We start from the raw sequence: 15,834 nt of genomic DNA on the forward strand, positions 1-15,834 counted from the left end.
GGAAAGAATGAGATAGAAGAGTGTCCAAGAGTTATGGAAGGCATGGAGAGGGGAAAAGAGTGGGGTGTGGGCCCCACTGGCTCACAATACAAGGCCACAAAAAGAAAGAAAGTATATCCCGCGCAACGTGAAATTACCAAATTGCCCTTCACGTTTGTAGTTCAGTAAAATTTTGACCGCAACTTCAATTTTGGTTTTATGTCTCCCCTCGTATGTATTTATCTTTATTGTTTTTTGTTTTAATAAACACACATGGTTTGGAGGGAGGTTTATGGATGTGTTGGCCCCTTTCTCCTTCCTGATTCAGAGTAGCACTTTGTGCCATTAACGGACATGAGCTAATCTTGCCTAGTCCTCTGTTTTATTAAGAAGAAGAAGAAAAAACCACCTTTTGAACATTTTCTGATCTAAACTTGATAAAATGGAGCACAAAAAGTAGATCAACACTTAACACTTGCTTGTTTTGCGATTTTTAATCTGGCATTGGCAGTCATTTGCTCCGCTAGGAGGATATCTGGATTCACCCTTTCCTCCTCCCGAGGCACCTCAGCTGCGTAAACCACCTCGCCTTGGAAATGCTCCTGATATCCGTAGTCATGAATTACTTGATCCTGGTACTGGTGGCTGCATCACCTATAATACTGATAACCAAGCTGCCGCCATGAATCATATGATTACCGTCACCGAAGAAATTCTGGCACACAAACAGCTAGATAGTTCTGTGCTTGGCAGTGGCGATCATGATGATGGTAAGCCTGGTAGCGGCATTTCATCTGATTTTACTGATCCAGCTGTAGATGATATGATTCTTGAGGTAAGTATGAATACACGTTTTAAACATTCTGATGTGAACTTGGTAATACAAATTACAAGCAGTGTATATCATATATTAAATGCAATTTTATGAACAGAAATCTTGACTACATGATTCAATCTCTCATGATAAACTGCTGTAGCTTGAATATATGATTAACTGAATTATGTAGATGCTGATCATCTTTAACTTTATAAGCACTGAAGTACTAACAATCATGCAGAACAGTTAAAACTGACATGGACTTGAAAACTATGCAAGATTTTAACATAGAATGTCTTTGATAGTCTCCGAAATAAGCTTATATTTTATGCATGTTAAAATTTTATGATGCATTCTTTCCACTCAAAACCACATACGATATCATTCTCATCTGTTTTAACCATACAAACAATGGCTCTGATACCAATTGTTAGCCGTGATGTTTGCATGATCAAAACACATTTCAGTTATCAAGCACAAGGAAGAATTACTTCCTTGTCAAGGATGCAGCTGCCATGCGAACATAATTTGATCGAGGAAAAACACCAACTCTTCTGCAAACTCCTAGCTCTATGGGAAGCCTTAGTTGCTGTATCTAGGGTTAGCAGGGACCGGTGTTTATATACTAGCCAAGGAGTCTTAGATTCTGTCCATAAAGGAAAGCTAAAACTCTCCTTTCTTGGCTCTCAAGTAAAGTATCATAATCATATATTATTAAGGATTCTATCAAACCTACTTATAATGTAAGACACTTGATGTAGCATATGATATATGAGGATCAAATCACAGCATTATTGAATTCCCACTTATGCATTCCTATTACACATAGTAGACCATTTATGGTTGATTTATATTGAATAAATCCAACATTTGCTGCAACAGTATCACAGAGCAAGGCTTCTGGAAGATCACAGGCAAGCCGCGGGATATCAGCTCAAAATATTTCACTTGAAAAAAGAGGACATTAACCTTCTAAAAAAAGACTTCCCAAGAAGGTTGTAAGTCTAAACCGTTAGGACTGGTTGGATCATACACGAGTACTATGGCACTAAATCTAAACGGGTTCTAATCCTAGTCGGGAGAGGGATCAGCAGAAGGGACTTTGTTCTCTGTCTCATGAAGTATAAGCCAGTTGGCTTTAAGTCTGATAACAAGAAGCTTGAGGGTACTTCGATATGTAATGATTTCGCTGATCCTGGTAATCGAGGCTACATTGCCTCTAGTTCCGGAGATGATCAAGCTGCCACTGCTAATCATGATCATGGTGAACCTGGTGGTGGCGCCTCATCTGATTTTATTGATCAAGCTCTACGTGTCATGATTCAAAAGGTTGGTTTTTTGTCTCCCCTTGTATGTATTTATCTTTATTGTTTTTTGTTTTAATAAACACACATGGTTTGGAGGGAGGTTTAGGGATGTGTTGGCCCTCTCTCCTTCCTGACTCAAAGTAGCACTTTGTGCCTTTGACGGACATGAGCTAATCTTGCCTAGTCCTCTGTTTTATTAAGAAGAAGAAGGAAAAAAACCACCTTTTGAATATTTTCTGATCTAAACTTGACTCTTGATAAAATGGAGCACAAAAGTATATCAACACTTAACACTTGCTCGTTTTGCGATTTTTAATCTGGCATTGGCAGTCATTTGCTCCGCTAGGAGGATATCTGGATTCAACCTTTCCTCCTTCCGAGGCACCTCAGCTGCATCAACAACCTCGGCTTGGAAATGATCCTGATATCTATAGTCATGAATTACTTGATCATGATACTGGTGGCTGCATTGCCTAGAATACTGATAACCAAGCTGCTGCCATGAATCATATGATTCCTGTCACAGAAGAAATTCTGGCACACAAACAGCTAGATAGTTCTGTGCTTGGCAGTGATGATCATGATGATGGTGAACCTGGTAGCAGCATTTCATCTGATTTTAATGATCCAGCTGTAGATGATATGATTCTTGAGGTAAGTATGAATACACGTTTTAAACATTCTGATGTGAACTTGGTCATACGAATTACAAGAAGTATATCTAATTTAACTTGTTCCTCATTCCCTGTACAGGAGCTGCTGCTACAAGCTACTGGAGACTCAACTGATATATTCACATAACTAGACAATAATGAGATGTCATGGGTATGAAAATTGAAACTTTGAGTTCCATCCTTGATGGAGTACTAGTTCTAGTTGTTTTTTCTTTTTTAAATGTATGATTAAAATTGAAGGTCAAAACTTATCAATGACCTAAGTGTGAAACACCAAAACTTGTATCCTTGTTAATATGCTTTTATTATGATGTCATTGAGAATGTTGTATTGAAAGGAAAATATTCTTGTGAATGTGATTTATTTGAACATTTGAATGTTGCATGGAGTATTCTGAATTGTTTTTTCATTACATTTTTTGCAGTCTTCTTTAAAAATTGAATATAAAAAACCGAAAGTGTAAGATTGAATATACCGAGTGGTTTTGAAAATCGGATGGATAAGATTGAATATACAGTTGTGAAAATTAAATATAACAACTAAAATAGTTGTAACACTGAATGCTATACAGTATTAAAGCCATAGCTTACTTTTGAATTGTGGTGAATGTTTTATCCAATTTTTGTCAGTAGAATATCGTCTTCGGGCATTTCAATGTCATGGCTGATAATGTAGTAGACCAAATGAAGCAATGAATCAATGAATGAGGCAAAGGAGAACTGGAATTTGAGATTTAAATTCGAAAAGGGAAGAATGATCGGAATTAGGTGTCACATAAAAGATGGGATTTTTAGGTAGGTGTCACATAAAAGATGGGATTTTTAGGTTTTAGTCTTTAGCCTATCTCAAACTACTTAAGCAACATACTCCTCACCTGCAATGCCGAGATTTCTAAAATAAAAAAAGTAGAATAGAAAAACTCTTTGCTAACTGCCAACATAAAAATATTAGAGTAGTCAAAACCAATATAAAGTCTAGACCATTCTAAAATTGTTGTAAAAGTAAGTAAATAAACAAACTATTAGTCTAATAGTATTCATCTCTATTTTATTAATTGGTTCAAATTCATCTCCTAGAAATTTCTTTAACAGGTTCAAAAAATTGTAGCATTGTAAGTGGGTCGTACTCTCAACTATGAAGAAGTGAGGTTATACTGTAAAATAAAGAAAAAATATAATCTACACTCTTTTTAACCTTTTACATACTTCTGTTTAATCTGGTTAGTAGTTTGCTTTTGATTAATTCAATTTGACAACCAGAAATAAAATATAAAAAAAATGTGGGAGAGACTAAAAAGTGTATGTGAAGATTATCTCACTTCTAATTAACAATATAAATGGTAGTCAAATTTTCTATATGCATATGCATTGTCTTTTTTTTTTTTTTTTTTTTTTTTTTTTTTTTTTTTTTTTTGGATATGGGATTCATAGGCTCAATAATGATTTGGTCAAAGAATAAATTTCATGCGACATATCACGTACCCATATATCATTACTGCATGAGTGTAACAAATCATCTAAATCATACACATATGTTGAAAAATTCTACAATCCTTCATCCGGACTTCTACTAACTCTTTGGTCCCACACCTCTCCACCTTGGTCGTTATCCGAGTTCGGACAGTTAGAACTACATTCTTGTCACTCTACTCTAAACAATTATTTATTGTGACTTGTGAGCAAAGCTTCCCATATATCAGACTCTAGAATGTTCTTGACTTCTCTCGATTGTATGTCTCCATCCAAAAAATATTGGAGAAAGTTACTAAAGCTCAACCTTTCAAGTAGGGCTGATAAGATTCCCACGACGGGACAAAATGGATTATAAACTTAACCAACACATTAAAAGTAAAGGGAATCACCATCAAGAAAACTTGGTTTGGCTTGCTGCTCAAGAGTTAGGACTTGGAGTCTTTGGAACTAGGAGAAAGAGGAGGGAGAAACATGCCTTAACTAGAGATTCTTTGAGAATGAATCATTCAACTACAAATATAGGTCGAGAACCTTAGAGAGAGGATTCACTAATCCCCCAGCTTCATGCAGAGAACCAAAAGAAACCCAAAACGAAGTATTTTCCATAACTTCCCTCTGAGTATTCCAGCCATGGTAAGCCTTGCTACCACCCTAGGAAGCTCAGATTATCCAACAGAAAACACCATACAATCGCCCAAGCTCTCTCTCTTTCATGCAAAACTTATAAACTTCTAGCTTCCACATTATGCCTCACTTGAGCAAGCCACTATTTGTTTAATCATGTTATCTTCGAGTCATTGATCCAACCGGGATATTTCCTAAGACATGATAATTCTTTCGAGATATTCCAGAACTTGGTATAAAACCAAACCAACGGAGACAAGAGGACATTCTCAAAGCCTACGTTCACCTCAACCTAAAAGTCCCTCAACACTACATGCCAGTATATAAGTATTATAGTAATCAAACGCATATAAAGTACAGACCAAACTAAAATTGTTGTAAAAATAAATAATAAATGAACAAACAATCAGTCTAATAGTATTCATCTCTATTTTACTAGGCTGGTTCAAATTCATCACCTAGAAAATTCATTACAGAAAAATTGTAGCATTGTAATTAATTCGCACTCTCAACTACGAAGAAGTGAGGTTATACCATCAAATCAAGAGAAATGATAATATACACCCTTTTTAACCTCTTACATACTTCTGTTAAATCTTATGAGTTATTTGCTTTTAGTTTATTTAATCTTACGACTAAAAATAAAAGAAGTAATGTGAGAGACTAAAAGTCGTATGTAGAAATTATCTCACTTCTAATTAACAATATAAATAGTAGTCAAAATTTCTATATGCATATGTATTGCCTTTTTTTCGATATGGAATTCATAGGCTTAATAATGATCTCATTGATCTAGTCAAAGAAAACATTTCATGTAACATGTCATGTAATCATATATCAAAACGCATGGATGTAACGAATTATCTAAATTATACACATCTCTACATAAATAAATAAATATATATATATATACATACATATACATACATACATACATACATATACATACATACATATATATATATATATATATAGCCAACATTGCTGTGAACATTGTTTGTCAAAGAATACATTTCTTGCAACATGTCATGTAATCATATATCATACCGCATGGATGTAACGAATTTTCTAAATTATACACACACACATATATATATATATATATATATATATATATATATAAAGCCAACATTGTTGTGAACATTGTTTTTGGAGTCACAAGCTTCCACAAAAATAAGTGGACAGAAATCCTCCCAAACAAAAAAATTCAAAAGCAATTCAAAATAATGCATCAAATAATACAGGGGTATTTCCATCATATAAACAACATCTTTTTAATAATTAATTCTTTTTGTACAGTTTTTTTTTAATTTTGTTTTGGTAATTAGTACCTTACAATAGGCTAACAATAATGTGATTCAATCAGTTGTTTATTAAATATTATTTTTTTTCTATTTTTAAACGCGTTCAAAATATTTTAAGAGACGTGCTGATTATAAAAATAGTATTTCGCACACGCATAATAATGTAATTTGATTAGTTGTCAAATGATTTTTTTTTCCCTTTTCGAACAAACGATATTATCTATACTAAGGAAGAGGGGGTTAGCATCACATTGGGTTAGCAATAATGTAATTCAATCAGTTGTTTATTAAATATTATTTTCTCTATTTTTAAACACGTTCAAAATATCTTAAGAGTCGCATACCACCGGTGATAAAAAAAAAGGTCTTTCACACACACACAATAATGTGATTCATCAATTAGTTGTATTATTTTTTCTATTTTTAAACACTTAAGAGGCAAGTAGTGCCAATTATTTTAAAAAAAAAAAATTTCTCACGTGCATAATAATATGATTCAATTAGTTGTCACATGATCTTTTTCTTTTTTTTTTTTTTTTTTTTTTGAACAAACGATATTTTCTACACTAAGGGGGAGTGGGATAGGCTTAGCATCACAATGAGCTAGCAATAATGTAATTCAATCAGTTGTTTATTAAATATTATTTTCTCTATTCTTAATGTAAATTAAATATAATGTAGATGGATATTGAAAGACCAATTTTCTTATATGGATTCAGTTACTTTAATTGGTTTTTGAGGGGTTTCTTCTAGCATGTTCGAATATTATTTCTTTACTTTAAATATTTGACTTTCTTTTTGTCATAAAAAAAATTATTAAAGCAATTAACTCATATAAATACATTTAACACGTATAAGTCGAGCGTAGCACGTTATAATTCAAAAAATGTCTTCTGCACATGCATGAGTGCGTGCATGAATGCTATTCTGCTAAGAAATTCGACTATCCCTCGTCCGGACGAATACTAACTCTTTGGTCCCACAACCCTTCACTTTGGTCATTATCCGGTTTTGATAGTTAGAACTACATTCTTGTCACTTTACTCTAAATAATTATTTCTTGTGAATTGTGAGCAAAGCTCCCATGTTTCAGAGTCTAGAAAGTTCTTCTCCCAATTGTATGTTTCCCTCCAAAAAATATTGGAGAAGGTTAATAAAGCTCAACCTTTCGAGAGGGGCTGATAAGAGTTATAATATTCCCAAACTTAACTAACGCGTTGAAGTAACAAATAACTAAAGATCAAAATTTTAAATTAAATTTGTAAACAAAATAATTTGTTACTAACAACAAATAAGTATGTTCATTAATGTTTAAGTACTAATGTAACCACTAACAACCACATACATTTAGTTTACAACTTTAATTTTAAAAATTTAGTCTCCAACGTTAGTTTGTAAGCTAAAAAAAAACAATTGGAAGTGGGTGTTTGTTTTTTTTTTTTTTTGGGGGTGGGGGGGTTCCACAGTCAAAGCCATTTCCTTCACCATCAAGAAAACTTGGAAGACAAGGAGCACAGTGGCACTGACTTTACCTTTATATACAACTTCACTTGCTCTACTTCTTCTGCCTTGTTTTCTGAAGACAAAAACATCTTGTTTTCTTGTTCACAATTTTATACAACATCTCTTCACCGAAAAAAAATGTATAAAACATTTGAAGGAGAAGGAGGAGGGATGGGAAACAGCACCACCACCAGAACAACAACCGCACAATTGGCGCTGGACATGATGGCTGCGATCAGATTCCATCCCACTAACAAGGAAATGACAGACTTCTTGGGGAAGAAGATGAGAAGTCACAAATCCCAAGCCTGCCACTTCCTCCCTGTCATCGATGTCTATAAGTCCGAGCCTAGGGCTTTGCCTGGTAACCCATTATTCTATCTCACATTTTCTTTAAAACCCAGGTATATATTATTTTTCACGGTATGATTTTCGTCCGTGCATAATCTTGTTTTATTTGTTCAAGACTAGGACCTCGTTTGGCGTCTAGGATTAGATTGGATGCAGTAGTTACTAGGCTGAATGGATGGATGTTGAATGAAGATATAGATGTTAGTTTCCGATATTTTGTGCCCAATTGAAGGTAGAAGATAAGTTAGTCATGGGGAAACTTGTCCCTTCCAATCCTTCCATGGTAGGATTAGGAGGGATAAGTTGGCTTGATGAATAATCCGTCTTCGACCTTCAACTTGGAAGTTGCATTCTTTTCTTCCTTCAACCCACATTAAGGGATCGTTCAGTGTGAAGGATTGGATTGTGTTGGATATCTCATCGCATTCAAGGTATCTGATGGTATTAGGTGCGAAGGGACATGAAGGAAACTTATTCCTTCAAATCCTGCCAATTTTGTAGTGATTGGAAGGAATAAGTTTCCTTATGAGTAATCCATCTTCTACCTTCAAAGTGGACAAAATTTCTTCATTTATCCCATCAACATAGCTTAAAGATTGTGAGTTATCCAATTCGATCAAATCCTAGGCACCGAATGGACCTTGAATCTAATGAGTTATCCAATCCAAAATAATCTTTAGTTGTTATAAATTTTCACTATCTTGCTTTGTGTTGCAGAACTCATGTTCGCTGATTCTGCTTTTCAAGCTAAGGCGTGGTACACCTTCAGCCTGTGTGATTACAAATACACAAATAGTCTTCGCTGCAACAGAGTCACAAAGCATGGCTTCTGGAAGATCACAGGCAAGCCGCAGGATTTCAGCTCAAAATACTTCACTTGCAAAAAGAGGACATTAACCTTCCAAACCAAGACCTTCAAAGGTGGGGCGTCTAAATCCGTTAGGACTGGCTGGATCATGCACGAGTACTACTGCAGTAAACCTAAGCAGGGTTCTAGTCCCTGTCAGGAGAGGGATGTGAAGAGGGACTATGTTCTCTGCCTCCTGAAGTATAAGCCGGTTGATTCTAAGTCTGATAAAAAGAAGCCTGAGGGTACATCGGTCTGTGATGATTTAGCTGATCTTGGTAATTGTGGCTACATTGCCTCTAGTCCCGGAGATGATCACGCCGCTTCTGCTGCTGCAATGATTCATATGACTCCAGATACAGAAGTTTTGACATATAAAGAGCTAGAAGATGATCTACTTGGCAATGGAAATCATGACCATGGTAAACCTGGTGGCGGCGTCTCATCTGATTCTATTGATCAAGCTCTACGTGACATGATTCATGAGGTTTGGTTTTATGTCCCCATATGTATTTATCTTTGTTATTTTTTTGTTTTAATAAACAGGGAATCGGAGGGAGGTTTCTGGATGTGTTGGTCCTCTCTCCTTCATGACTAAGAGTAGTACTTTGTACCTTTGACGGGCATGAGCTAATCTTTTATGAAGAAAAAAGGAACTTTTTCGAACATTTTCTGATGTAAAAATGTTAATATGTGGCACAAGAAGTGTATCAAAACTTAACACTTGCTTGTTTTATGATTCTTAATCTGGCACTTGGCAGTCACATGCTCTGCTAGGAGGATATCAGGATTCACCCTTTCCTCCTCCCGAGACACCTCAGCTGCATCAACCACCTCACCTTGGAAATGCTCCTGATATCTGTAGTCATGAATTACTTGATCCTGGCATTGGTGGCTGCATCACCTATAATACTAATAACCAAGCTGCTGCCATGAATCATATGATTCCCGTCACTGAAGAAATTCTGGCTCACAAACAGCTAGATAGTTGTGTGTTTGGCAGTGGCGATCATGATGTTGGTGAACTTGGTAGCAGCATTTCATCTGATTTTAATGATCCAGCTGTAGATGATATGATTCTTGACGTAAGTATGAATACACGTTTTAAACATTCTGATGTGAACTTGGTCATACAAATTACAAGACGTATATATATAATTTAACAATTGGCTTCTTTTTTCTTTTCTTTTTTTTGTGAATCTTATAATACGGCAGTGTTGTTCTCAGCTAGGAAAAGAATTGGATTCACCCTTATCTCCTCCCGAGCCACATCAGCCACATAGGCCACACCAGCTGGGAAATGTTCCGGACATTCATAGTAGCAAATTCAGTCACTGGACATCTCCAATTGGGGATAATGATTGGTATGTTACTAATACAAATAACATTGCAACCAATTATGACAACGAACCAGTTATGAACATCGCTTATAATTCTAAAAATCACGCTACAAACGAATGGATTTCCGAGGTGAGAATGAATTTTTATTATATGAACTTAATATGGTGCATCAGAAGTACACTAAATTTTACACTTAAGCATGATTCTTCATCCAGGTTTATTCTCAGGCAGAAGAAAATTGGGGATCAACTTTTCAACCGTTTGATCAGCTACAGAATTACAGATTGCAGTCACCAATATTGTTCTCAAAACCGGGAGAGCTTCTGCATGCCAATAACTATATTGGATGCATTGAGTTGCAATCTTTAGCTATGGAGATTGCAACTCTTTCTCCACAAAGTTCTTGAATAACAGAGGCATCGTACACTTTTTCGAATGGCTCCAACCTATGAGAGTCATTGGGATGGGTGTGCGATGAGGGCAGTGGAGTAAACCAGTTATACTAACGCTGAATTACTCCGCGGATACGCAATAGATTATTCTGCATTAGCTATTGGAGAAACACTCCAATATCGTTAATGAACAACGGTACTCTTATTTGTAGGAGAATATCTAGATTATACCCAATAGATTATTCTGCATTAGCTTTTGGACACTTATTCGTAAGTACGGACACTTATGTCCAGGAAAAGCAAAACAAGTTAAGTAGTCTTTGACACAACATTGCTTTTGGACAATTATGTCCAAATCTTTGTTGTGTGTCACAGAATCCCCAAGTCTTGTATACTTCAACCTTGTTAGGTGAACTTTTGTTGGTACAAGGGCACACCACGAAATGCAAACGGTTGAAATGCTATCCGGAATTCTACCTTTCTCAGAACGTGACGAGTCCAGATAAAGTAACAATGTCTTTTCTCACAAGCATTATTTGAAGACGGTACTTCCTCTATCAACACAACGACATGTATTCCTCAGACGAGTAGCTCTCTATCCTACAAGTCAAACAACACACAACCGCAATATCCACCAACATCTTTCCCCGTCTACCCACATGGAGATGCTCCAAGAAGAATCCGAATGCAGGGCTGTGTCACGAAACAAGGTGACGAAATCAAGCTGAAAACATGAAGTGAACACTTTCTGGCTTTGTCCCCATGATTAAATGAATGCTCTTATGTTTATCCTTTGACTCCGATAAGCTATTTGGTATGTTCACTGAAGTACTTAATTTGATTTTGTATTTGCAGGACAGTGAAGCTGCAGCTGGCGCATTGTATTGCTTTCTGCTCATACCGTTCAAAGCAGGCATGGAATGTGCAACGAATTGAAGGGTTCTATCAATTTCTGGGAAGCATCTCCATTAAGTGACAAATCAAGTCGTCCATGGTAACAACATTCCAATTCCAACCAAGTCCTATGATTTTCAATCAAAGGCGGATTTGCATTGTTCCGCATTCACTGTACAGGTGCTGCTGCTACAGGGCTGCTGGAGAGTCAACTGATATATTAACATAACCAGACACTAATGTGATGTCATGGTTATGAAAATTGAAACTTTGAGTTCCATCCTTGATGGAGTACTTGTTCCAGTTGTTTTTGTTTTTTTTTTAAATGTATGATTAAAATTGAAGGTCTAAACTTTTCAATGACCTATCTTAAGTGTGAAACACCAAAACTTGTATCCTTGTTAATATGTATTTATTATTATGTCATTGAGAATGTTGTATTGAAGGGAAAATATTCTTGTCAATGTGATTTATTTCGAACATTTGAATGTTGCTTGGAGTACTTTGCATTGTTTTTTCATTACTTTGTTGCAGTCTTTTTTAAAAATTGAATATAAAAAACCGGAAGGGTAAGATTGAACATAGTGAGTGGTTTTGAAAATCGGATGGAAAGGATTGAATATAAAGTTGTGAAAATTAAATATAACAACTAAAATAGTTGTAACACTGAATGCTTTGTAGTATTAAAGCCATGACATTACTTTTGAATTGTGGTGAATGTTTTATCCTATTTTTGTCACTGGAAAATTGGTTTCGGGCATTTCAATGTCATGGCTGCTAATGTAGTAGACCAAATGAAGCAATGAATCAATGAATGAGGTAAACAAGAATTGGAATTTGAGATTTAAATTCAGAAGGGGAAAAATGATCAGAGTTAGGTGTCACGTAAAAGATGGGATTTTTGGGTTTTGGTCTTTAGCCTATCTCAAACTACTTAAGCTACATACTCCTCACCTGTGATGCCGAGATTTCTAAAATAACAAAAAAAATAGAAAAGAAAAACTCTTTGCTAACTGCCACCATAAAAGTATTATAGTAGTCAAAACCGATATAAAGTCCAAACCATTCTAAAATTGTTGTAAAAGTAAATAAATAAACAAAATATTAGTCTAATAGTATTTATCTCTATTTTATTAACAGATTCAAATTCATCTTTTAGAAAATTCATTACAGAAAAATTGTAGCATTGTAAGTAGGTCGTAATCTCAGCTATGAAGAAGTGAGGTTATACCGTAAAATCAAGTGAAAAGATAATATACACTCTTTTTAACCTTTTACATACTTCTGTTTAATCTTGTTAGTTGTTTGCTTTTGATTAACTCAATCTCACGACCAAAAATAAAATATAAAAAAAATGTGGGAGAGACTAAAAAGAGTATGTGAAGATTATCTCACTTCTAAGTAACAATATAAAATGGTAGTCAAAATTTCTATATGCATATGCATTGTTTTTTTTTCCTTTTTTTTTTGGGATATGGGATTCATAGGCTCAATAATGATCTGGTCAAAGAATAAATTTCATGCGACATGTCACGTACCTATATATCATTACCGCATGAGTATAACGAATCATCTAAATCATGCACATGTTGAAAAATTCTACAATCCATCATCCGGACGACTACTAACTCTTTGGTCCCACACCCCTCCACCTTGGTCGTTATCCAGGTTCGGACAGTTAGAACTACATTCTTGTCACTCTACTCTAAACAATTATTTATTGTGACTTGTGAGCAAAGCTTCCCATGTATCAGACTCTAGAATGTTCTCTCGATTGTATGTTTCCCTCCAAAAAATATTGAAGAAAGTTACTAGAGCTCAACCTTTCAAACAAGGCTGATAAGATTCCCACGACGGGACAAAATGGATTATAAACTTAACTAACGCGTTAAAAGTAAAAGGAATCACCATCAAGAAAACTTGGTTTGGCTTGCAGCTCAAAGAGTTAGGTCTTGGAGTCTTTGGAACTAGGGAGAAAGAGGAGGGAGAAACATGCCCTAACTAGAGATTCTTTGAGAATGAATCATTCAGCTACAAATATAGGTTGAGAACCTTAGAGAGAGGATTCCCTAATCCCCCAGCCACGCAAAGAACCAAAAGAAACCCAAAACGCCACCATGCAAACGAAGTATTTTCCATAACTTCCCTCTGAGTATTCCAGCCATCGTAAGCCTCTGCCACTGTAGGAAGCCCACATTATCCAACAGCAAACACCATACAATCGCCCAAGCTCTCTATCTTTCATGCAAAACTAATAAACTTCTAGCTTCCACACCATGCCTCACTTGAGCAAGCCATTATTTGCTTAATCATGTTATTTTCGAGTCATTGATACAACTGGGATATTTCCTAAGACATGCTAATTCTTTCGAGATATTTCGGAACATGGTACAAAACCGAATCAAGGGAGACAAGAGGATATTCTCAAAGCCTAAGTTCACCTCAACCCAAAAGTCCCCCAACACTAACTGCCAGTATAAAAATATTATAGTAATCAAACGCATATAAAGTACAGAAAAATTGTAGCATTGTAACTAATTCGTACTCTCAACTATGAAGAAGTGAGGTTATACAGTCAAATCAAGAGAAATGATAATATGCACTCTTTTTAACCTCTTACATATTTATGTTAAGTCTTGTGAGTTATTTGTTTTTAGTTTATTTAATCTGACGGCTAAAAACACGAAAAGTTATGAGAGTGGGTAAAAGTAGTAGGTAAAAATTATCTCACTTCTAATTAACAATATAAATAGTAGTCAAAATTTCTATATGCAGATGCATTGCCTTTTTTTCGATATGGGATTCATAGGCTTAATAATAATCTCTTTGATCTGATCAAAGAATACATTTTCATGCAACATGTCACGGAATCATATATCGTACCTCATGAATGTAACGAATCATCTAAATTATCAGTGTTCTAAAATGTTCATCAAATAGGGTAGGAGTTAGTCGGCCGCCGGGATTTATGCTAAAATGTTCATCAAATAGGGTAAGAGTTAGTCGGCCACCTAGGCGCTATTTAGGCGGTCTGGTGGTCTCGGCAGTGGTAGGCGGCGATCTAGCGGCCTCTCGGAGCCTTGTCGGTTCTCCGTTTCACTGCAATCTGACGAGAAGAGAAAGATTAAACTGGAAATCTCAGCGATACATACAAACCCCACTTGATTGTTCAAAGAATCCACCTCAGATTTCTTTGGATGTTGTTTGCTCGTTGGGATTTTTGGAATTCTATCGGACTTTTGGAATGAAAGTTGGAGGTTTGGAGTAGCTTTGTGGAGGCGGTGGGAGAGGTCCGTTAGGGAGAACAACCCAGTTCTAAGAGAGAGAGGAGAAGAAGTGAAGAACAAACGGCGACGGAAACGAGGCTGCTTATAATACCAAAAAGAAATAGAATGAGAGCCGGAGATGTATGAGTATAAAACAACCATGTGGTTATAATTAGTTGATGGAAACGAGGCACTCATAATAAAGGGGAGAGAGAGAGAGAGAGAGAGGTAAAGCATATAAACCTGCACGATTTGGCTTTTTTAATTAACATATTGAAACTATGTTGCAGATTCGAGAGAGAGAGGAGAAGAGTAAAAGCTGCATGGTTTGGCTTTTTTAATTAATATATTAAAACGATGTTGCAGATTCGAGAGAGAGAGGAGAAGAGTAAAAGCTGCATGGTTTGGCTTTTTTAATTAATATATTAAAACGATGTTGCAGATTCGAGAGAGGAGAAGAGGGAAAGAATTGAGAAAGAATGGGGTGGGCTGGGCTGGGCCATTATATGTCGTTACTATTTTATTAATGTTTGAATTTGGGTTAATAAAACAGTCCGTCTTATTAAGTATAACTAGTTTTTGTTATAATAAATTTAATTAAATTTCGGAAAATTATAAATCCGTCTATATATACATTAAACATTCACATATGTAGTATCCCACATCGCCCGTGAGGGCGTGGTTTTTGGGCCTTATATGTCCATGCCTGCATGTACCTTTCAAGGAGGCCTTTTGGAGCTGCGGCTTGCAAAGACAAAACCGTGAGGTAGCCCCATTAGGGAGCCCGACGTCCTCGTCGGCACACCACGACCGTGAGTCTGGCTCTGATACCAAATTGTCACATCCCGGTCTCCCTCGCAAAGATATTGTCCGCTTTGGTATTCCCTGCCCTGGACTATGTCGCAGACAGCAGGGCTACCTCACGGTTTTGTTTTTGCAAGCCGCAGCTCCAAAAGGCCTCCTTGAAAGGTACCACCAGACATGGACATATAAGGCCCAAAGACCACGCCCTCACGGGCGATGTGGGATACTACAATCCACCCCCCTTAGGGAGTCCGACGTC

The 15,834-nt window shown here is 36.1% G+C and overlaps 1 protein-coding gene across 1 annotated transcript; it reads left to right on the forward strand.

Moving 5' to 3' along the window:
- The first annotated feature begins 7,818 nt into the window (after window positions 1–7,818).
- LOC125468792 (NAC transcription factor NAM-B1-like) lies at window positions 7,819–12,550 on the forward strand. The gene is made up of 6 exons (XM_048565251.1): window positions 7,819–8,044; window positions 8,749–9,365; window positions 9,640–10,005; window positions 10,094–10,348; window positions 10,435–11,321; window positions 11,467–12,550. The coding sequence occupies exons 1-5, from the start codon at window positions 7,819–7,821 to the stop codon at window positions 10,624–10,626; spliced, it is 1,656 nt and encodes a 551-aa protein (XP_048421208.1). The 3' UTR covers window positions 10,627–11,321; window positions 11,467–12,550.
- The last annotated feature ends 3,284 nt before the right edge of the window (window positions 12,551–15,834 follow it).

Source organism: the organism of the source record quoted next, unplaced genomic scaffold, assembly GCF_019419815.1.
Source record: "Pyrus x bretschneideri cultivar Hongxiangsu unplaced genomic scaffold, Pyrus_bretschneideri_v1 Contig4, whole genome shotgun sequence".
Lineage (NCBI taxonomy): Eukaryota > Viridiplantae > Streptophyta > Magnoliopsida > Rosales > Rosaceae > Pyrus > Pyrus x bretschneideri.